General features: G+C 42.4%; 1 protein-coding gene across 5 annotated transcripts in view; it reads left to right on the top strand.

Moving 5' to 3' along the window:
- The window catches only part of TANGO6 (transport and golgi organization 6 homolog), a 263274-nt gene that overhangs the window by 47052 nt on the left and 192809 nt on the right, over nt 1–23413 (top strand). For all 5 annotated transcript variants that reach the window (XM_055298416.2, XM_055298415.2, XM_055298418.2 and 2 more), the window contains exons 8-11: nt 13089–13201; nt 15006–15182; nt 20438–20570; nt 22191–22382. In XM_055298416.2, the coding sequence (XP_055154391.1) occupies nt 13089–13201; nt 15006–15182; nt 20438–20570; nt 22191–22382 (615 nt within the window). The remainder of the gene's footprint in view (nt 1–13088; nt 13202–15005; nt 15183–20437; nt 20571–22190; nt 22383–23413) is intronic.

Below are 23413 nucleotides of genomic sequence, written 5' to 3'. Positions count from 1 at the left end.
TCTAAAAAAAAAAAAAAAAAAGAATAAACCCTCAATGCTCTGAATGAAAATTTTATGATGGGAAAAATTATAGGGGAAGGGCTTTTTACTCTTGCATCCTTCACTCCAGCAGGGAGTAGAGCAGGTGGTTCTGATGGCTCTGGGGGGCCAGGAGGAAAGTTCTCCGCATGTAGGTGCATTCATAGGTGCTAGGTGAATTGAATTGAAAACCTAGCATAGCCACGTGTACTTCATCTGCATAAATGATTCTCATCTCTATGTATGTACCTTCTATCTGGTAAAATTATCTAAGACATAAAGGGGATATGCAGCTCAAAACACTTTTAGTCCAGTGGTTCTCCATTCTGTCCTTCTGCTCTGAATGCCTGGGGCCCAAACCCTAGAATGCTTAAATTATTTGCCCTCCCTGGTATGAGAAGGATTAATAGTGTATTCTTTGTCTAGAGAGGTGAAGGGAGGCCTAGACTGCACAGAGATTGGTTCTGGGTAGGACAATGTAAGAGAGTTGCAATTCCTTTTTATTTGGACATTTTTTGCTCGTAAGAGGATTGGCTAGATTCTGAAATGGGGAAAACGTTTCCTTGTAGTATTCTTCACAGTACTTGCCTGACACTCTTCCTAAAAGCAGAAGAAATGTTAGGATAGGAAAAACTAGGAGGCACTTAATTAGTTTATTTCCTCCATTCTCATTTCCATTTTATCTCTCTGTTTCCAGATTCAGGGAATCTTGCCTTTAATTAGCCAAGTCTTTTCTCCATTTAATCTTAATGAATTTCTAATTACAGCTATTCAGTCAGATTGGATATTTGACTCCTCTTTCTGAATTTTTAATTAGGTTTGCAGAGTAAATTAGAATAATAGAATCTTAGAACTGGGAGGAACTTCAGAAATAATTTAGTCTAACCTCTCACTTTTTAAATAGACTTTATTTATTATTATTATTATTTTTTGAACCTGAGTTTCGCTCTGTCGCCCAGGCTGGAGTGCAGTGGTGCAATCTCAGCTTATTGCAGCCTCTGCCTCCTGGGTTCAAGTGGTTCTCCTCCCTCAGCCTCTGAGTAGCTGGGATTACACCTGGGATTACAGGCATGTACCACCATGCCCGGCTAATTTTTGTATTTTTAGCAAAAGTAGGTCTTCGCTATATTGGCTGGGTTGTTCTTGAACTCCTGACCTCAAGTGATCCACCTGCCTCAGCCTCCCAAAGTGCTGGGATTACAGGCGTAAGCCACCACGCCTACCAATAGACTTTATTTTTTAAGAGCAGTTTTAGGTTCACAGAAAAATTAAGTGGAAAGTACAGGGAGTTCCCATATATCTATCTCCAGACAGCCTGGTATATTTGTTACAATTGATGAACCCACCTTAATGCCTCAGTATCATCCAAAGTCCATAGTTTACATTGGGGTTCACTGTTGGAGTTGTGTAGTCTATGAGTTTTGACAGATTAACCCCTCATTTTGTAGTAAAGAATATAAAATCCAAAAGGTTTTGTGAAGTGACTTGTTCCAAATCATACAGCTGGGGAGTGGCAGAGCAGGTCCAGGAACCAATCTTTCCTTCCCTTTCACTCTCCCTTTCTGTGTTTAGAAAAGATCATATTTGCACATGCTACAAATTTAAGAGGACAAAAAACTTTATAGTGAAAAGTTAGTCTCTTTCTAATCTTGGTTCCCTGCACTGGCAATAATTCTTTCTGGAAACATCCATGTGTAATTGAACTGTGACCTTGAATTACAAGCAAAAGACCGAAAGAAGTATCTTCAAGGCTGTGGGAATTGCAAATGTTAGCTTTTCTAAATGCTTTGGTTCAGACTTTCTGGTATGGTGTAGCATCTTTGAGCCAGACAGACCTAGGTTGGAATCTGGCTCCAAAGTTGACTGTCCATGCAACTTTAGGTAACTTATTTAACACTTGATTTGTGAGGATGAAATAAGGTAACTTGGTGGGTTCATGGCATATTGTAGCACATAAGTGCTTAAAAAACTGTCAGTTCTCTTTTGGTTCAGGGAAACTTGTTTTTTAAAAAGACGATCTTATGCAATATGTTCTGAAAGCATGCACAGTGCAAAATACTTGCTATATTAGGTAACTTGCCTTGTTCTTTTTTCCTCTCACAAGTCTTAATTACACTCAGCAAGTGCATTAGAAGTTCTGGAACACTACTTTCAGAAAGATCACTGTAATGTTTTAGAAGGCTGTATTTGACTAGTTTAATCTTTAGGAGGTGTAAAATCAAGTTCCAGCCTGTACTGAATTTCAGTGTTAGGATTCAGTCAGCTTGATTCCGAATAGGCCCATCATGTTTGTATTCCCACACATGTACATCCCTGTAAAAGATAAGCCCATAAGTTAAGAAAATATTTCCGTTCACAATAGCATCAAACATATAAAACATTTAGGAAGAAATCTAACATTTGTATGGGGTGTATATTTCACAAAATCTTTTAACATGAATTATCTTAATTGGTCCTTATGCCAAAGGCTTGATGCCTACATTATAAATGAGAAAATGGAGACTGAGAGAGACTTAAATGTCTTATCCATGTTCACTCATTTAACGTGTAATTTGGGGCAGTCACAAAGGTGACAGAAACAAAATTAACATCCAAGTTTCCTGACTACTGACTTCCCTGTGCTCTTTCAACTACTCTGCAGTAGTCTCTAAAGGACATGCTTAGCAATGTCATGGAAGTCTATGAAATGAGAAACGGGGCACATGGCCGGGTGTGGTGGCTCACGCCTATAATCCCAGCACTTTGGGAGGCCAAGGTGGGTGGATTGCTTGAGTCAGGAGTTCAAGACCAGCCTGGCCAATATGGTGAAACCCTATCTTTACTAAAAATACAAAAATTAGACCAGGCGTGGTTGCTCATGTCTATAATCCCAGCACTTTGGGAGGCCAAGGCAGTTGGATCACCTGAGGTCAGGAGTTCAAAAACAGCCTGGCCAACATGGCGAAACCCCATCTCTACTACCAAAAAAATTAAAAAAAATTAGCTGGATGTGATGGCAGGTGCCTCTAATCCCAGCTATTCAGGAGGCTGAGGCAGGAGAATTACTTGAACCTGGGAGGCAGAGGTTGCAGGGAGCCGAGATTGCACCAGTGCACTCCAACCGGGGCAACAGAGGGAGACTCCATCTCAAAAAAAAAAAAGACTTTGGGAGGCCGAGGTGGGTGGATCGCTTGAGGTCAGGAGTTCAAGATCAGCCTGGCCAACATGGTGAAACCCCATCTCTACTAAAAATACAGAAATTAGCCAGGTGTGGTGGCACACACCTATAATCCCAGCTACTCAGGAGGCTGAGGCAGGAGAATCACTTGTAGCTGGGAGGGGGAGGTTGCAGTAGGCCGAGATCGCACCATTGCACTCCAGCCTAGGTAACAAGAGCAAAACTCCATCTCAAAAAAAAAAAAAAAAAAAGAAATTAGCTGGGCATAATGGGCATCTGTAATCCCAGCTATTCGGGTAGGTGAGGCAGGAGAATCACCTGAATTGGGGAGGCGGAGGTTGCAGTGAGCCAAGGTTGCACCACTTCTTTCCAGCCTGGGTGACAGAGCAAGGCTCCCTCTCAAGAATTCAAAAAAAAGAAAGAAATGGAGCATGTGAGAACTCCATTCTGTTTTGTTTTATTTTGTTTGCTTTGAAACAGAAACACGTTTATTCTTAATGTTTTTGACCATTTTGATTCCACCCACTTTTTTCTTTCTCTTTTAAATTTCTAGCCAATCCTTCCAGAAAAATTCCATCCTCCAGATATTGAAGTTAGATGCTATACAAGCCAATGTACAGTCCAGCTTTGCTCAGTCTGCTCTCCCTTCCATGGCTGAAGTTCTATGATTCTGCTCTGTTAGTTAGCACTGATGGAATCACCTGTAGCTACAGCTTAAGGAAGGAAGGAAGGAAAGAAGAAAGGGAGGGAGTGGGGAAGGGAGGGAGGGAAAGGAAAGGAAAGGGGGAGGGAGGGTGGGAAAGAAAAGAGGGAGGGAAGGAGGGAGGGAGAGAGGAAGGAAGGAAGGCAGGGAGGGAGGGAAAGAGAAAGGAAATGCATAGGGCATTGTAATTTCTACACAAAAATAGAGCTTTTGGAAAATAGCAGCCTACTTTGTTCATTTATTCTTTGATTCAATCAGTCACAAAAACATTTATCAGGTATTTACTGAAAGCCAGACACTTTGCCAGGTTCACAAATACAGAAATGATTAAGAGCCAACTGCTGCCTTCAAGGCGTTCCTAGTCAAGTAGACAAAGAGTTACAGTAGTGTGTGGGCCATAGCTAAGATCATCCTATCGCTTATTGCAGAGCAGCCCTCTAAGCTTAGATGAAGGATTTTAAGTCTTAACCGCAGACGCCTCATATCATAGCTGGCTGGATCTGCAAAAGAAAGCCGAGGTGCAATCAGGAAGAAATGTGGAAATCCCCAGACTGCCACTGGGGTTGTTGGTACCAGTCTGTATCCTTGCCTAATCTGTTTTCATTGACCCACATTGGCCTCTGACTTTGCCCCTCAGCTCTTGCTACATGCTACATGTTTGTATTTGAAAAGCCACAGGTAAGTGAAGGTTCAGTCTTTCTTTCTTTCTTTCTTTTTTTTTTTTTTTTTTTTTTGAGATGGAGTCTCTGTCGCCCAGGCTGGAGTGCAGTGGTGTGGCGTGATCTCGGCTCACTGCAACCTCCGCCTCCCAGGTTCAAGGGATTCTCCTGCCTGAGCCTCCCGAGTAACTGGGATTATAGGCACCCACCACCACACCCAGCTAATTTTTTGTATTTTTAGTAGAAACAGGGTTTCACATTGTTGCCAGGCTGGTCTTGAACTCCTTACCTCAGGCAATCTGCCTGCCTTGGCCTCCCAAAGTACTGGGATTACAGACGTGAGCCACCGTGCCCGGGCCAGGTTCATCCTTTCTTCCAGGCATCCTTTCACTTAACCCCAGAGAGGCTTTTATCACACCACGCAATTGAAAAGCTACCGTAAGGTGGCCGGGCGCGGTGGCTCAAGCCTGTAATCCCAGCACTTTGGGAGGCCGAGGCGGGCGGATCACGAGGTCAGGAGATCGAGACCATCCTGGCTAACACGGTGAAACTCCGTCTCTACTAAAAAAATACAAAAAATTAGCCGGGCGTGTTGGCGGGCGCCTGTAGTCCCAGCTACTCGGGAGGCTGAGGCAGGAGAATGGCGTGAACCCGGGAGGCGGAGCTTGCAGTGAGCCGAGATTGCGCCACTGCACTCCAGCCTGGGGGACAGAGAAAGACTCCATCTCAAAAAAAAAAAAAAAAAAAAAAAAAAAAGAAAAGCTACCGTAAGGTCTCTCCCTTCACTGCTTCAGCTTTCCCATATCTTGGTATTTTGTTTGGGGATCCCTAGTTGTGGAAATACCTAGAGTAACCAGAAAACCTTTCAACTGAACATGATGTCATCTTTAAAGGACTAACTTCAGGACTGATAGCATAACAGAAAGCATATGAGGAAGGGTTAGAAACTTGTTACATCTGGTCACGTTGAAGCTTCAGTTGTTTTGCATTTTTTTTTTGGAGGGGTGGTTAATTTTTTTCAACTAGTCTCACCTCTTAATGATTGAGGTACCAAAAGGGAATGAAGGAAATGAGCAAACTTGCAGTCAAGTCAGAGAATCATAGATGAGATACGAAAGAGGCCTTACAGCACCATTCATCCAACCTTGTTTTACACATAAGGAAACAGACTCAGAGAAGTCCACTGATTTGTGTTAAGTCACACAACTGGTCAGTGGAAATATTAATAAATAACTCTATGTAAGACATACCCAACCATTATACTATTAAAAAAGGGAGGCCAGGCGCGGTGGCTCACACTTGTAATCCCAGCACTTTGGGAGGCCGAGGCGGGCGGATCACGAGGTCAGGAGATCGAGACCATGGTGAAACCCCGTCTCTACTAAAAATACAAAAAATTAGCCGGGCGTGTTGGCGGGCGCCTGTAGTCCCAGCTACTCGGAGAGGCTGAGGCAGGAGAATGGCGTGAACCCGGGAGGCGGAGTTTGCAGTGAGCCGAGACTGCGCCACTGCACTCCAGTCTGGGTGACGGAGCGAGACTCTGTCTCAAAAAAAAAAGGGAACTTTCAGTGATAGGCTTCTTAGGAACATTTTTATCGTAGGTAGAAATCATACATGAAGTGGCCAGGCACAGTGGCTCACGCCTGTAATCCCAGCACTTTAGGAAGTGGGGCTGGCAGACCACTTGAGATCAGGAGTTGAGACCAGCCTGGCCAACATGGCAAAACCGTGTCTACTAAAAATACAAAAATTAGCCGGGCATGGTGGCACACACCTGTAATCCCACCTACTTGGGAGGCTGAGTCACAAGAATTGGTTGAATCCAAGAAGCAGAGGTTGCATGAGCCAAGATCATGCCACTGCATTCCTGTCTGGGCGACAGAGTGAAACTGTGTTTCAAAAAAAAAAAAAAAGCCCTCCCCCCAAAAAAAAGGAAAAGAAAAATAACACGTGAAGTATCGTATTGTGTTTCAGAACTTGAATTCTCATCTCACTTTGCCTCCACGTGATCAGGGAAGACCCACCCCCCGCCCCACCCCGCCCCAACTAGAAAGAGACTGAACATAAGCACAGTCCAAGGAAATCATACAACACCCAGACGTTGGGGCACAGAGATGGAGCAATCAGGCCCTGACCTCCATGTGGCAGGAACAGCTTGTCTGTTGTGCCTTCGCTGCTTCCTCAGTCCATACCGTCACCAGTCCAATGTGGAGGAGGCTGGAAGGAACTACCCCAACCATTTCTTCCATGTGTAGTATGATTTCATGGGAAGGATTATTCCTTTTTAGTGCATTGTTTGGCTATTGTAAGTGCTGGCTGAGTTCGAAATGCAGCATTGGCTGAATCAGTCCAGCCTCTCATTTCCCTGAATAGGTTACCAAACTCCAAATATAAGCCAATGATCAGGGGACGATAAGGGGGAAGTGATCAGATTCTACTTTGGGAGTGTAAATATGGGGTAATGTTGGATGTCACGTGCAGACTGAACTTTAACCTGCATAGGAGTTCAGTACTAGGCAAGAGATTGGAAGAAGGGGGCTGTCCTTGGAAGCATCTGGCAAGAGTATACCCCTGGAGATCTACTGGAAAACTTGGTATTAATAGAAGGGGGCCGTATAAGAAAAGGGAGCTGTATAAGTAGGAGGAAGGGGAGGTGTTACAGAAGCCGCTGTCCATGGTGCCACATGGACACTTCAGCTCCAGCTTACGGAGCTTGCAGGACTAGGGTTATTAAACGCCTGACAAGCTGGCATACTGACTCTGAGTGTGGGGACAGCTGGGATAAAATTGGTATAGGCTAGGAACTGAAGCAATGAAAATCTCATTATGCATAGAGGAAGGAGGTAAGTATTGAGAGGCCAGGGGTATGTGTTTGGGGATTTTTAATATTGTAGTAAATACATATGAGATTTACATTTTAACCATTTGAAATGTTATAATTTAGTGGCATTAAGTTTATTCACGATGTTGCCCAACCATCAGCACTATCTAGTCTCAGAACTTTTTCATCACTCTACATGGAACTCCCATATCCATGAAGCAATCAGTCCCCATTCTAACCTCCTCCGAGTCCCTGGCAACCACTAATCTGCTTTCCCTCTATGTGGATTGTGAATGGATTTTGTCTCAGACAGATCTGGGTTTATCCTGGTTCTGCCATTTGGTAACAATGTGTCTTTGCTCAACTGACCGACTGCTTCTCTGAGCCTCAGTTTTCTGCATTTTTAGAACAGGAACAAAAATGCTTCACCTGCAGGACTCCTCTTATGAAGACTTTCTGTATGTTAAATGTTTGGCTGAATACCTGGCTCACTCTTGAGTGGAATGCAGTACATGGCAGTTATTGTTTGCTTCATAAAAGCAGTAACAATTAGCCAGTCATGGTGGGATGTGCCTGTAGTCTCAGCTACTCGGGAGGCTGAGGCACGAAAATCGCTTGAACCCGGGAGGTGGAGGTTGCAGTGAGCTGAGATCATGCCACTGCACTCCAGCCTGGACAACAGAGCAAGACTTTGTCTCAAAAAATAAAAATATAAAATAAAAAAATAAGAGCAGTAACAGTGGGCTTCCTTTAAATTGTGTACTACTGTATTTACTGCCTATTCACCAAAAATTCAGGTAACACTACTTCATAATCTACTCTGATAGGTGCTGAAAAAGGGAGCTTGACTTTTGCCTTCCAGGCTAGTTCAGGAGTTGGGAGATAACTATGTACTATATTCCTGGACCAGTTATATGTCACAGGCTCTAAAGTGCAATTGGAATTTAAAGAAGAAAAATCATTTCATAGTGGTTAGGTGCTCAATATTTGAATGAATGAGTGAATGAATGAATGAACAGTTGAAGAGTAAATATATGGCAGGCTTATGGAGGAGGCAGAACTTGTGCTGGATCAATTTAATAAGTACCATTGCATATCTTTCATCTCCAAAATCAATCTGGTCATTAGGATGCATAGCAGTGCTTAAGGCAGATAAAAGAAACTGTATTTTTAAAAATTATGTATTTTTATTATTTTAAAATTTTAATTGACACATAATTGTACATAGTTATGTGAAACTGATTTTGAATATTGTTTTTAGATGACTAGTCCAAAATTTTTTAATTTTCATTTTATTTTATTTTTTGAGACAGTGTCTCACTCTGTCACCCAGGCTGGAATGTCTCACTCTGTCACCCAGGCTGGAGTGCAGTAGTCGCGATCTTGGCTCACTGCAACTTCTATCTCCTGGGTTCAAGCAATGATTCTCATGCCTCAGCCTCTTGAGTAGCTGGAATTACAGGCCCACCCCACCACACCTGGCTAGTTTTTGCATTTTTAGTAGAGACAGGGTTTTGTCATGTTGGCCAGGCTGGTCTCAAACTCCTGGACTCAAGTGATCCTCCCTCCTGAGCCTCCCAAAGTGCTGGGGTTACAGATGTGAGCCACCACACCCAGCCCAAAACTTTTATTTTTTATTTTAATTAATTTTTTAGAGACAGAATCTTGTTCTGTTGCTCGGGCTGGAGTGCAATGGCTCACTGCAGCCTCAAGCCCCTGGGCTCAAGAGATCCTCTTGCCTTAGCCTCCAGTGTAGCTGGAAGTACAGGCATGCACCACCATGCCCAGCTAATTTTTATTTTTTGTAGAGATGGGGTCATGCTATGTTGCCCAGGCTGGTCTTGAACTGGGCACAAGTGATCTTACCACCTCAGCCTCAAAGTGCTGGGATTATAGGCATGAGCCACTGCACCCAGCCCAAAACTTGTAAAGGATACATGTACTTCCATCAAGGAAGTTTAAAGGGAGGTAGATTTGAGCTCAATACAGAAGAAATTTACTATTAGTGTTGGAAGGGAGGTGGCAATTGTGTATAGATCAAGGAGAGGCCATTGACATTCTTTAAGATACTATAGAAAACATTTATTTATCAGATTGAACCAAAAGAAAACCTTAATTCTAAATCTTTTCACTTAAAAAAAAGTCCTATTTCTCTGTTTCTGTCTGTGAACTTGATAGATACTAGTTGGTAAATTGGTAAGGGTTATTCTTTTTTATTTTTTTGAGACAGAGTCTTGCTCTATTGCCCAGGCTGGAGTACAATGGCATGATCTTGGCTCACTGCAACCTCCACCTCCTAGGTTCAAGCGATTCTCCTGCCTCAGCCTCCCAAGTAGCTGGGATTATAGGTGTGCACCACTACGTCTGGCTAACTTTTGTATTTTTAGTAGAGACGGGTTTCACCATGTTGGCCAGGCTGGTCTCGAACTCCTGACCTCGTGATCCACACCCCCCCCCCCCCCCCGCCCACCGCCTCCCAAAGTGCTGGGATTACAGGTGTCGTGAACCGCAGTGCCCAGCTGATAAGGGCTATTCTTAATTTTTCTTTCTCTTTCTGCATGCTCTTCCCCTTATCATTATCCATTTAACCTGCTTTATTTTTCTTCCTAGTACTCATCACTACCTGGTATTATATAGTTGTTGTTTCTTGCCTGTCTCCTTGACTAGAATGTTAGCTCCTTGAAGCAGATACTTTGTTCAGCACCGTATCTGCAGGGCTGCAAGTGTGCTAGCACAAAAGTGGCACTCAATAAACATTTGTTGAATCTTTATATAAAAATAATATATATGTATAAATAGCTGTACGTTATTTCCTAAATTTTAGGCACAAGTAGTACTTGTTCATTATAAGAAGATACAGAAAAGTATAAGGAAGAAACACACAAAAAATTAGCGGAATTTTTTTTTTTTTTTTTTTTTTTGAGATGGTGTTTTACTCTTGTTGCCCAGGCTGGAGTGCAGTGGCACGATCTCGGCTCACTGCAACTTCTGCCTCCCGGGTTCAAGCAATTCTCCTGCCTCAGCTTCCCAAGCAGCTGGGATTACAGGCATGTGCCACCATGCACTCCTAACTTTATATTTTTAGTAGAAATGGGGTTTCACCATGTTGGTCAGGCTGATGTCAAACTCCTGACCTCAGGTGATCCACCCGCCTCAGCCTCCCAAAGTGCTGGGATTATAGGTGTGAGCCACCACCCCTGGCCAAATTAGAGGAATTTATCAGCAACAACATATACCCCTGAGGAATGTGCTCAGTTGAGTTCTTGTTAAAGTTTGGGGTGCTTTGGCCCTATCAAGCCAGTAAATAATGAAGACTTAACTCCATTTGTTTTTTGTTTTCTTTGTTCTTGTATGGGGGCTTATTATTTTTTGTACAAAAAATCCTGGTAAGGAAGGATGGCTCCACAGGGATTACCTCTGAGAACACAGGATCCAAAGCCAAACAATAGGTCTTTACGTTATCTGGAAGAATCTCTTCTTTTGCCTCCTGTAATTGGTGATATCATCATTAGGCCTGTACATGACTTCTGAACGCTGCTGTACACAGCACTTCATTTAGCTGGGCTTATGGAGATTAGATCATGCACAGGAAGCTGGCTCCTTGGCTAACAGGCTCCAGAGAAGAGTCAGGAGGCTTAAGGGATGTGAAAAATTAGGGTTGATTTTTAAGAGACAGGATTCACTGGAAAAGTACAGAGATTTTTCCAGCTCATGAAAGTGCCTCCATGATCTTTAGTTTCATGAACAACGTTGATTCCTACTTCAAAACTCTTTTCTATAAATAAGGGCCTCTTTGAACTTCCCTTCCCTTCCTTTTATTGTATTGTATTTTATTTTATTTTTTATAGAGATGGGGTCTCACCATGTTGCCAAGGCTGTTCTCAAACTCCTGGGCTCAAGTGATCCTCCCTCCTTCGCCTCCCTAAGTGCTGGGATTACAGTTGTGAGCCATCATACTGGGCCCCTTTCACTCTCAAAATAGGGCCGCTAGTAGTGACTTTGTGAGATTGTTATAATTTTAACAAGCTAGCTCTTTAAAGAATCTAGCATAGTACTTGGAAGATAAAAACCTATTATGATTCCCAGAACATGTACCATGAGCATAATCATTGTCAGCTCATTTTCTTTCTCTTTTTACCATTATCACTGTCCATACTATCAGGTTTTAATTAACTTCTTATAACAGAATTACATTTTGAAATCCTATCGTGTTTAATTGGAGTTTTGAATAACATTTTTGTACTTCTTAAGATACTTTCAATTATCTGCCTTATTATTATTATTATTGGTTTACTTGGCTGGGTGCAGTGGCTCATGCCTATAATTCCAGCACTTTGGGAGGACGAGACAGGAGGATTGCTTGGGCCCAGGAGTTCGAGACCAGCCTAAGCAACATGGCAAAACCCCATCTCTACTAAAAATACAAAACATTAGCCATGCATGCTGGTGTGTGCCTGTGGTCCCGGCTACCCGTGAGGCTGAGATGGGAATATCACTTGAGCTTGGAAATTGAGGCTGCAGTGATCTGTGATTGCACCACTGCGTTCCAACCTGGGTGAGAGAGACCACATTTCAAATATAATAATAGGTTTACTTTTTTTATTCTTCCCATATATCACAAGCAATATGAAGGATTATGACCCTTACTGATTTTTATATTCACTACAGTACCTAAAACAGTGCTTTGAGCCCAGTGAGCGTTCAGTAAAAGTTTGTTGAATTGAATGCATTTGTGCTAGCCTTATTGAAAGATACAACTAAAACATGCAACATTATGATTATTAATAAAAGTCACCATCCTCACACACTTTTTTTTTTTTTCCACAGGCAGTAGTCAACATCCTCACACACTTAACCATGTAGAGCCAGTACAGATCTAGGTGAAGAGTGCAATTACTTTTCTTCTTTTTTGAGACAGGGTCTTACTCTGTCACCCAGGCTGGAGGGCAGTAGCTTGATCATAGCTTATTGCAGCTTTGAATTCCTGGGCTCAAGCGATCCTCTTGCCTCAGCCCACCATGTAGTTAGGACTGTAGGTGTGCACTACCAAGCCTGGCTAATTTTTAAATTTTTTTGTAGAGATGGGGTCTTACTATGTTGCCCAGCTAGGCTTGAATCCTGGCCTTAAACAATCCTCCCTCCATGACCTCCAAAAATTCTGGGATTACAGACATGAGCCACTGTGCCCAGCCCTACAGGATAATTTCTTTGAACATTTATAGAATTAGGGAGAATAGGACATGTCCATGTGGTGGTCACATCTTAAGAGTGATGAAACTGGAATAAGCAGTGTTTTGGGTTTGGTTTGATTTTCCAAATCCAGTTTTAAGTTTTTCCCTTTGGTAGTAATTACTTGTTCCTAATAGCAGGGCCTTCAGCAGTAGGACAGTTATCATCTAGTTAAACAATAGGTAGATTAGGAAACTCAGACATAGCCAAAAGTAGGAAAGGAAGAGGTCAGAAAGCAGGGTAGTTGACCTATTCTGGGCAGTTCTAGGGACTGCACACATGAAATGGTGCTGTTCCAGTTCACTGTCTTGTTTCAGCCTATCTGCCAAACTCAAATGGTTTCATTGCCATATCTGAGCACATCTTTGGAGCTAAAATGGTGTGATTCAGATGAGATATTGCTTAAGACGCTGAGCCCTGCTAGGTGTTTGGTGTGTGATTCTCATTGCTCTGGCCAGGCAGTCATGGGATTATTATTCTTCACCATTTCCTTTTTTCTAGGTGTACGTGGTTGGGAATGAACCTTTAACAGTTTTGATGGATTCCCTGCTTCCAGTCCTGGGGGTGCTTTTTCTTCTCTACTGTTTTACTAAGCAGAGTGTGTCTCACATAAGGTAAACAATCAAGGGACCCTTATTTGTTTATAAATAGAAACTTATTTGTTTATAAATTGTAATGTCTTTTTTGCATGTTGTTTTTGTTCTTATTTTGAATTTATATTTGCCACTTTGAAATTATCATTTCCTTTCAAAGTCAGGAAAACACTGGGATCTTCCTATTTTGCTCATCTAGAAGAGAACAAGAATTTTGAAGATCACAGGGCATTGGATACAGTTTTTAGAATGACTTTCCTCAGCCTCTGTCCTAAATCTCAAAGACAAAATCTCTGTTTACATGTGTAAATATGCCACTTTTCAATCAGTGAGAAATACTGCAATTACATGTCTAGGAAGAAGGAAATAGGGGATGGATCATAATGACCTTGTGGGGAGTTAGAAAACACATTTGGAAAATCTAGATCTGAATGTGGCACTTTGTAATTTAGCCTGGGATTTGGTGTTGGTGATGCAGTGTGTTGTTTAGAAAGAAGGGATTTCTTAGTCATCCAGAAAATACTCCTTTGTCGTAGAATTTAAGTAGGATTCATTTTGTATCAGCTCTATTTTCACAGTAATTTATGTTGTTTCTTCCTCCAGGTAAGAGTTATCTCAAGTCCTACAGAATTATGATTTTTGGTGTTTGGAGATCCTCACATGTAATCCAATATGCAATAATAGTACCTTCTTCACAGAGTTATTGTGAAGACTAAATATGCATTAATGTGTTTAGTACAGTCCCCGGCAAATAGTAAGCTCAATAAATGGTAGCTATCATTATCACCATTGCTAAGTGGTGAAGGAAAACACCATCTTTTGTACTATTCAAAGCTTACATAGTGCCCCTGGCTCTTCAGCTTGAGTCAGCACATCCTTGTATCCCACAGCGGCAATGGCAACAAGAGAGAATGCATTGGAAGAGGGAGGCTGCACATCTGTGAACTTGGTTTCAAGGGACAGTCCATAAAATAACTCCTGTTTTTGTTTTTTTTTGAGGTGGAGTCTCACTCTGTCACCCAGACTGGGGTGCAGTGGTATGATCTTGGCTCACTGCAACCTCCGCCTCCTGAGTTCAGGCGATTCTCCTGCCTCAGCCTCCTGGGTAGCTGGGCTTATAGGCACCTTCCACTATGCCCAGCTAATTTTTGTAGTTTTAGTAGAGACAGTGTTTCACCATGTGGCCAGGCTGGTCTTGAACTCCTGACCTCAGGTGATCCACCCACCTCAGCCTCCCAAAATGCTGGGATTACAGGCGTGAGCCACCGCACCTGGCCTCTTGTTTTTGTTTTAAAACTCAAGTCCTCACAGCACTGTCATGTCCTCATCAGAGACTGACAAGGAACATGTGAACAGTGATTTAGTTCCTCTTCTAGTTAATTGGCACAGATGAAAGGGGTTGAGGAATCAGCAATATTTTGTTGGTATGCTGTTTCTTGGTCTCCAGCTATTGGTCTTGCTGAGAGTAGATGATTTTTATCCGTGTATACTTTCTTTGACAGTGCCTGATGCAAAGGCAGTAGTACACTTGGAATTACCAAAAAAAAAAAAAAAAAAAAAAAAGAAATCACGTGGGGCTCATGTGGCAAATCAGGGTTGCTGCCAGAGCCAAGGATTAGTCAGTCACTCATTGAATTTCAGCATATTTGCATTCTGAAATTCACAAGAAACACACTTTCCACTTCTGCATTTCAGTAGTACTAGGAGATCGTGCCAGCATTTAAAATGCAGTGGAACCTGACAGCCTTTCTTTCTTTTTTTATGTTAGCTTGTTAGATGCATGGAGTAAGATGACAAGCTCATTCATAACTGCTTTTTCTGCCAGGTCACTTTGCCAAGAAATCTTATTATGGATTCTGGGGAAGCTGGAAAGGAAGAAGGCAATTGCCAGCCTGAAAGGATTTGCAGGGTTGGACAAAGCTGTGCCCTCTCTCCATTCTCTGTGTCAGTTTAGAGCTGCCACTCAAGGTGGCATTATGATTACCATCAAAGAGGCCATTAGGTGAGTCCACCCATCCATTACTGTCTCTTCAGATTTAGTTCCACCCAAAAGGCCATTCAGTGATTCAACCACTAAGGGGCGCTGATAGAAAAGAAATCAGAAACTCAAGTGGCTGAGGTGCCTGCTATTTATATTCTCTAAATGAAACGTGAGCCTTAAATAACCCTCCAGGTTTTTTCCCAAGATGCCTGCTAATAATTGGTGCAATTTACTGGAGCCTCACAGCTCTGCATCACAACAAGCCCACTTACTCCACCGTCTTTGCCAGTTAATCAGAGTAAAGGGCAAACACATGTTCACCCTTAACACCATAATAATCCAATTATCTTTCTGACTCTCAAAATGGTATATGTGTGTGTTTATAGTCAGACTTATTCCTGAGGGAAATTGTCTGATAGCTATCTTTTATGGTAATTTTATGATGGAAATTTGTTTCTTATAGGGATTGATTAGAAAGTGCTTAATAAATATTAGTGGAATGGATCATTTATTTCTCCAACATCTCACAATTGCATATTTTAAATTATTTCCACTTTCTGGATGATCTAATGTTATTACCTCAGAACGTAAATTCCTGTTGGTCATAGTCCATGTAATATTCACGGGTGACTGCTATCCTGTTTGGATTTCACATCACATTCAAAGTGCTGCTGTTTGTTGAAGTGTTGAAATATAATTATATATTCATGGTTAACTTGGTAAAGTTTTAAAACACCCCTTCAGTTTGATGGACTTGAGGAAAATAGAAAAACACATAGATTGCAAACAGAATTATCAGTACAAACTCAAGCTGCTATTCTGCCCAGCAGCAGTTATCAAGAAGATGTTTTTGGCCAGGCACGGTGGCTCACACCTGTAATCCCAGCACTTTAGGAGGCTGAGGCGGGTGGATCACCTGAGGTTAGGAGTTTGAGACCAGCCTGGCCAACATGGTAAAACCCAGCTCTATTAAAAATACAAAAATTAGCCAGGCATGGTAGTGCATGCCTGTAGACCTAGCTACTTGTGAGGCTGAGGCACAAGAATTGCTTGAATCGGGAGGTGGAAGTTACGGTGAGCTGGGATCGTACCGCTGCACTCCAGCCTGGGCAACAGGGCGAGACCATCTCAAAAAAAAAAAAAAAAAAAAAAAGAGAAGGGCCAGGCGTGGTGGCTGCTCACACCTGTAATCCCAGCACTTTGGGAGGCCGAGGTGGGTGGATCACTTGAGGTCAGGAGTTCAACACCAGCCTGGCCAACATGGTGAAACCCATCTCTACTAAAAATACAAAAATTAGCCGGTTGTGGTGGCTGGCGCCTGTAGTCCCAGCTACTCGGGAGGCTGAGGCAGGACTGTCACTTGAACCCAGGAGATGGAGGTTACAGTAAGCCAAGATTGCGCCACTGCACTCCAGCCTAGGTGACAGAGCGAGACTGTCTCAAGAAAAAAAAAAGGAAGAAGTTTATTTAAAGAAACTCTATAAGAGCAGCTTGGATTTTATGATCTTTAGATCCAGAGTTTTTACTTTTCTGGAATTAAATATAATTGTTTGGAATTTACTCTTTATCGTTGAATTTTTAAGAGTGACTAAAGTAGTGCTTCTTAAGATAATTGTCATGTGTTTTTGTTTTGTTTTGTTTTTTGGGGCTGAGTGTTGCTCTATTGCTCAGACTGGAGTGCAATGGCATGATCTTGGCTCACTGCAACCTCCGCCTCCTGGGTTCAAGCAATTCTCTTGCCTCAGCCTGCCGAGTAGCTGGGACTACAGGCGCGCGCCACCATGCCAGGCTAACGTCATGTTGTTTTAGGAGTATTTGAATACAGTACTTCATTTTCACAATCAAAATGGCTCACAGAAGCTTAGAAGTGACGTTTATCCATTTTGGCTTTTCCTTTAACATAGAATGTTGTGGAGAAAACATGACTGATCTGAAGGACTCTGGAAGATTCTGGGATAATACAAGAAATATCTTAAGCTAAATGTATAGGTTATTCATTCTATTAGAGGAATATGAAGTCCATGTTCTTAGTGAACTGGCACTTTTTTTTTTTTTTTTTTTTTGAGACAGAGTCTTGCTCTGGTGCCTAGGCTGGAGTGTAGTCGTGCCATCTCGGCTCACTGCAAACTCCGCCTCCCTGCAAACTCCGCCTCCCAGGTTCACGCCATTCTCCTGCCTCAGCCTCCCAGGTAGCTGGGACTACAGGCGCCCGCCACCTCACCTGGCTAATTTTTTTGTATTTTCAGTAGAGACGGGGTTTCACCGTGTTAGCCAAGGTGGTCTTGATCTCCTGACCTCGTGATCCACCCGCCTTGGCCTCCCAAAGTGCTGGGATTACAGGTGTGAGCCACCGTGCCCGGCCTGGCACATTGAGACATACTGCCCGATGAAATGGTCTGCCAAATTAATAATTGTACTTTTCAATGAGATGAAGAAACATCCGTCATTTTTTTTCTCAATTTAGTCTGAAAAAATTTTATGTCATTGGTCACTGAAATAACACATATTCTTTGTGTAGTACAAAAAACACATAAAGAGGAAAACAAAAGTCAACTAGTATCTTACTTCCTGTTCACATTATTTTAGTGTTTTGCTTTTTAGTGCATCTTCAATGCCTTTGTATTTGTTTATATGATGATACGGTATAATAATATAGTATCTTGAGCTGGTTATGGTGGTTCATACTGGTAATCCCAGCACTTTGGGAGGCCAAGGTGTGAGGATTGCTTGAGGCCAGGAGTTCAAGACCAGCCTGGGCAACATAACGAGACCCCATTTCTTAAAAAAGGCCGGGCACAGTGGCTCATGCCTGTAATCCCAGCATTTTGGGAGGCCAAGACGGGCGGATCACCTGAGGTCAAGAGTTCAAGACCAGCCTGACCAACATGGAGAAACCCCATCTCTACTAAAAATATAAAATTAGCCGGGCCTGGTGGCATGGTGGCGCATGCCTGTATTCCCAGCTACTTGGGAGGCTGAGGCAGGAGAATTCCTTGAACCCAGGAGGCGGAGGTTGTGGTGGGCCAAGATTGCGCAATTGCACTCCAGTCTGGGCAACAAGAATGGAACTATGTCTCAAAAAAATAAAATTGGGGCCAGGCACAGTGGCTCACGCCTGTAATCACAGCACTTTGGAAGAGGCTGAGGTGGGCAGATCACGAGGTCAGGAGTTTGAGACCAGCCTGGCCAACATGGTGAAACCCTGTCTCTACTAAAAATACAAAAATTAGCCAGGTATGGTGGCGGGCACCTGTAATCCCAGATACTCAGGAGGCTGAGGCAGGAGAATCATTTGAACCCAGGAGGTGGAGGTTGCAGTGAGCCGAGATCGTGCCATTGCACTCCAGCCTAGGTGACAAGAGCGAAACTCCATCTCAAAAAAAAAAAAATTAATAGTAAGTACACACACAGGTATATGTATATGTATACATAGTATCTTTGTCTCTTCACTTGTCAGAAGAATTAAAAACTAAAAGCCATAGTACCTCATGAGAAAGTACAAAAATTTCTTGCCCAGCCTGGGCAATGTGGCAAAACCCGGTTTCTACAAAAAAATACAAAAATTAGTTGGTTGTGATGGTGCCCCTCTGTAGTCCCAGCTACTTAGGAGGCTGAAGTGGGAGGATTGCCTCACCCTGGGAGGTTGAGGCTGCAGTGAGCCATGATCACACCACTGCACTCCAGCCTAGGCAATGAGTGAGACCCTGTCTCAAAAATTAAAAAAAACAAAAAACAAAAAATGGCCGAGCACAGTGGCTCACGCCTGTAATCCCAGCACTTTGGGAGGCCGAGGTGGGCGGATCACGAGGTCAGAAGTTTGAGACCAGCCTGGCCAACATAGTGAAACCCTGTCTCTACTAAAAATACAAAAAATTAGCTGGGCATGGTGGCGGGCACCTGTAATCCCAGCTACTCAGGAGGCTGAGGCAGGAGAATCACTTGAACCCAGGAGGTGGAGGTTGCAGTGAGCCAAGATCGCGCCATTGTATTCCAGCCTGGGCAACAAGAGTGAGATTCTATCTCAAATAAATAAATATAGAAATGTTCACAGTAATCATAGCACTGATTTAGCCAGATTTTATAACTTGGTAATCATGTTCAACCTACTCATTTTTCTGAACCTTTATGCATTTTCTTACCTCAGCTAATTGGTTCCTTTCAGTTGAGACTGCATGTCCTCCCATGATGATCACGTCTTTTTCTGCTGCCCATAACCCTTCAGTGGCTCATCAGAAAAAAAAGTCAAATTTCCTTTGAATGATATCCAAGGCCCTCTGTGATCTAGCCTTACTTTGCAGCCTTCTCTTTGTTTTTCCTCAGGACCCAGAATATCTGCGTATGACTTATACTTTAATTCCTCCTTGCTTTTGCAGAAGTAATAGTAATTCTCCAACATCCATCTTTTTTTTTTTTTTTTTTTTAGAAATGAGATCTTGCCATGTTGTCTATGTTACTTGAGTTCAGTGGCTGTTCATAGTTGTGACCATAATGCACTACAACCTCAAACTCCTGGGCTCAAGCAGTCTCCCTGCCTCAGCCTCCTAGTGCACTACAGGTGTGCACCACTGTGCCTGGCTAATATCCATCTTCATGACCACGCAGGACATAACAGCCTAGTTTCTTTCTTTCTTTTTTTTTTTTTTGAGATGGAATTTCGCTCTTGTCACCCAGGCTGGAGTGCAATGGCACGATCTCGGCTCACTGCAACCTCCACCTCCTGAGTTCAAGCGATTCTCCTGCCTTAGCCTCCCAAGTAGCTGGGATTACAGGCATGAGCCACCACGCCCAGCTAATTTTTGTATTTTTTAGTAGAGACGGAGTTTCACCATGTTGGCCAGGCTAGTCTCAAACTCCTGACCTCAGGTGATCCACCCGCCTTGGCTTCCCAAAGTGCTGGGATTACAGGTGTGAGCCACCTCACCCAGACCTTGATTTTTTTTTTTTTTTTTTTTTTTTTTTTTTAGTAGAGACGGGGTTTCACTGTGTTAGCCAGGATGGTTTCGATCTCCTGACCTCATTATCCGCCCGCCTTAGCCTCCCAAAGTGCTGCGATTACAGGCGTGAGCCACCGTGCCTGGCCCATAACAGCCTAGTTTCTGATAATCAATACTTTTTTCAGAATGGAGAAATAATAAAATAAGTTAAATAAATTTGGGGGATCTTTTTAATGGTTAACTGTTTGGACATAACATGTTACTTTAGAAGATTGTTATGGGGTTTAAAATTATGTGTATCTCTGGTGACACTGCCAAGATAAATTCTACCCTGCATTGCAGTGATGAAGATGAAGATGAAGCCCTGTACAAGAAGGTATCCTCAGAGCAGGGCCGGGTGGAGCATCTCGGGGACTTGCTGTCCCACTGCCAGGAATGCGGTTTGGCAGGAGACTTCTTCATCTTCTGTTTGAAAGTAAGAACTACCTGTAGTTCCTGGTCAGTGTTGTTCCAGGGGAGTTCCAGGAAACCCTTTGAATTTTCAAAGCATTTATAATTTTAGGTCCTAAAATGTAGGCCCTAATTTAAGGAAAATGGTCAGAGGACATAAAGGAATTTATTTTTTAGTAGCCTTTGGATTGGTAAAAAGAAGAAACTTTTCTTCACTAGTACTCATGTTATCTACTACTTCTCCAAGTAATCGGCACTGACAGTTTAGAGATGAACAAAGCAAAACCCTCCATCTATGAAAGGGTTAATCTTTGCTCCGTGTTGACAGTAAGAACTCTTTTGAAGTTAATAGCAGGTTTTACAGCTATAGAGTAATCCCTTATCCTTTCTGACTGTTGTTTTGTCAGGTATTTGCAAAGGAGATTTAGCAATTCTGCCTCCTTCATTTCATTTTGCAGGCACTTGAAGCCTTTTCCGGGTTTGTTTCTTAGTGCCAGTGGTTGTGCTTTGCTTGCTTTTCTTCTGTACTCTGACAGTAACTTGTACCCCATAATGTTACTCCTTGTTGCACTGTATGACATCATAAGCCAGTGACCTCCAGCTCTGCTTTCTCAGCTTCTTCCCCTAAATAAAGTGTCTACTTTAAAAGAACTCTAAGAGAGTTTAAGTGGCTATGGGAGAATTCAAGGAGGGAATCAGGGCTAACATTTCAAGAACTTGAAATAGGGGACACTTTTTGATGCTTTCTTACCTCCCATGTTCAAACCCATCCCCATGCCCAGCAATACTCTTTCTAAATAATGTTCCAAGGGGATGCGCTCTTAATTGTATACTTAAAAAAAGGTGGCTCACGCCTATAATCCCAGCACTTTGGGAGGCCGACCAGGTGGATCACCTGAGCTCGGGCATTTGAGACCAGCCTGGGCAACACGGCGAAACCCCGTCTCTACCAAAAATACAAAAAAAAATTAGCCTGGCATGGTGGCTTGTGCCTGTAGTCGCAGCTACTTGGGAGGCTAAGGTGAGAGGATCACTTGAGCCCAGGAGGCAGAGGTTTCAGTGAGCCAAAAAGGGTAGGTGAATAGCCTACAAAACCCACAGTAATACATGATTTCTTAGAAGTTAGTTCTAAGTATCTTAGAGGAAAAGAGCTGTAGTGCTGGAGGCATCTCATGGTCTCCAAAAGGGGTTTGAGAATGTGAGGTGATCTGAGGTCTCAGTTCAAGGAAGGCCACTAGTAGAAAAAATAAAAATACCCACAAAGCAGAAAGCTTGTCAAACCATTTCTTTGTGTGTGTGTTTTATTATGAGATTTTAAATTTTTATATACATGGTATCATACTGTACATATTATTCTGCAACTTAGATTTTTCACTCAGTAGTGTTTTTGAGATCTGTCTATATTGATAACCATATAAATCTAATTCATTTATTTTAACTGCTGTGATACAGTAAATACATCATAATTTTTTCTTATTGCTGGACATTTAGCTTGTCTCCAAGTTTTGGCTATTATAAATAATGTTGCAACAAACAGACTATTTCTTTAAACATGCAGTTCAAACAAAGTTTTCTACTTATGTTTGAGAAGGCCTTAGTTCTACTGGCTTATATCTTCACTTTTTCTTTCCTGCCATGCTTGTAGGAGTTGACTCATGTGGCCTCGGAAAATGAAACAGAGTTAAAAACTGAGCCCTTCTCCAGCAAGAGCCTCTTGGAATTAGAGCAACATCAGACTCTTCTTGCGGAAGGCCAAGAGCGGAAGCTGCTTGTCCTGCAGCTGGTGGCTATTCTGTGCGAGAGAATGTCTGAGCAGATATTCACAAACATCACTCAGGTCAGTAGTTGCCACATTCTGGACCCCAGCCTTTTTTTCTTTCCAAAAAATAAAGTTTAAAAATGTTGCTGAGAGTGTGATTTGATGACACCTGGATCATGAGGTGTTTCCTGGAATGCTGGTTAAATATGGAAACTACACAGCCCACACCAGGCCACTGAATCCAAAACGTTCCAGTGTCCTGAGACTCCACACGTTTAAGAAGCTCCCGAGGTGATTCTCATGCAAGTAAAATTTTGTCTTAAATGTTTATATGTTATGTTATAGTAGTTTTCAACTTTGGGTGCAAAAAAAGTTATCTGGGATCTTTTTCAATATATTGATAGCCAGCCCACGTTTAGAGATTCTGATTCAGCATGTCTGCATTAGAGCCCGGGCATCTTTGTCCTACTCAAGCTCCATGGATGATTCTAAGGTGTATCAAAACTTGAAAATGATTATACACTCAACTTGAAGAAATCACTAATAATAATGAGATCACCTTGAATTTTATTATAGGTTGTCTAACAGCTTATCTCCACAACATTCTGTAAAGTTTTAAGATTTTTAAAAAATGCTTTTAGAGGAGTATCACTATGTGAGTCAGTGCCTGAATTGTATTGGCTCAGACATTATTTTTCCCACCTTTAAAAAAGATAGGAAATAAAAGTAATAAAGCAAAGGCAGTACAGTTGCCAGATTCTACCACTTAACTAGAATTAGTTGTTGCTTGGTTGGTCAATAGGCAGTTGTAAGATGGCATGATTGTCACGCTTAAATCTGATTCTCCAGCTCTTTGTATGGTCGTCATTGTCATCTGCCTTCGGGTGTTGCTAAGCAGCATTTCACTATAGCTCCTGCTGAGAAAATTTGCAGCTGCCTGTCAGCTCTGACTTACCATGCCTGTTTAATGAGAATTATGCTCATGATTTCTTTCCTGGCCTCTTATTCTTTCAGTTCACTGACCCCGTGTTACTCAGTAGGGTGATCTGTTTCTCCTGTGTTTATATCCATTACCTGAAGACTTTTTCATCCAGACCTTATGTTTTTGT

This window comes from Symphalangus syndactylus, chromosome 11 (assembly GCF_028878055.3).
Source record: "Symphalangus syndactylus isolate Jambi chromosome 11, NHGRI_mSymSyn1-v2.1_pri, whole genome shotgun sequence".
Classification (NCBI taxonomy): Eukaryota; Metazoa; Chordata; class Mammalia; order Primates; family Hylobatidae; genus Symphalangus; species Symphalangus syndactylus.
This window is presented reverse-complemented; position numbering and strand designations above follow the sequence as displayed.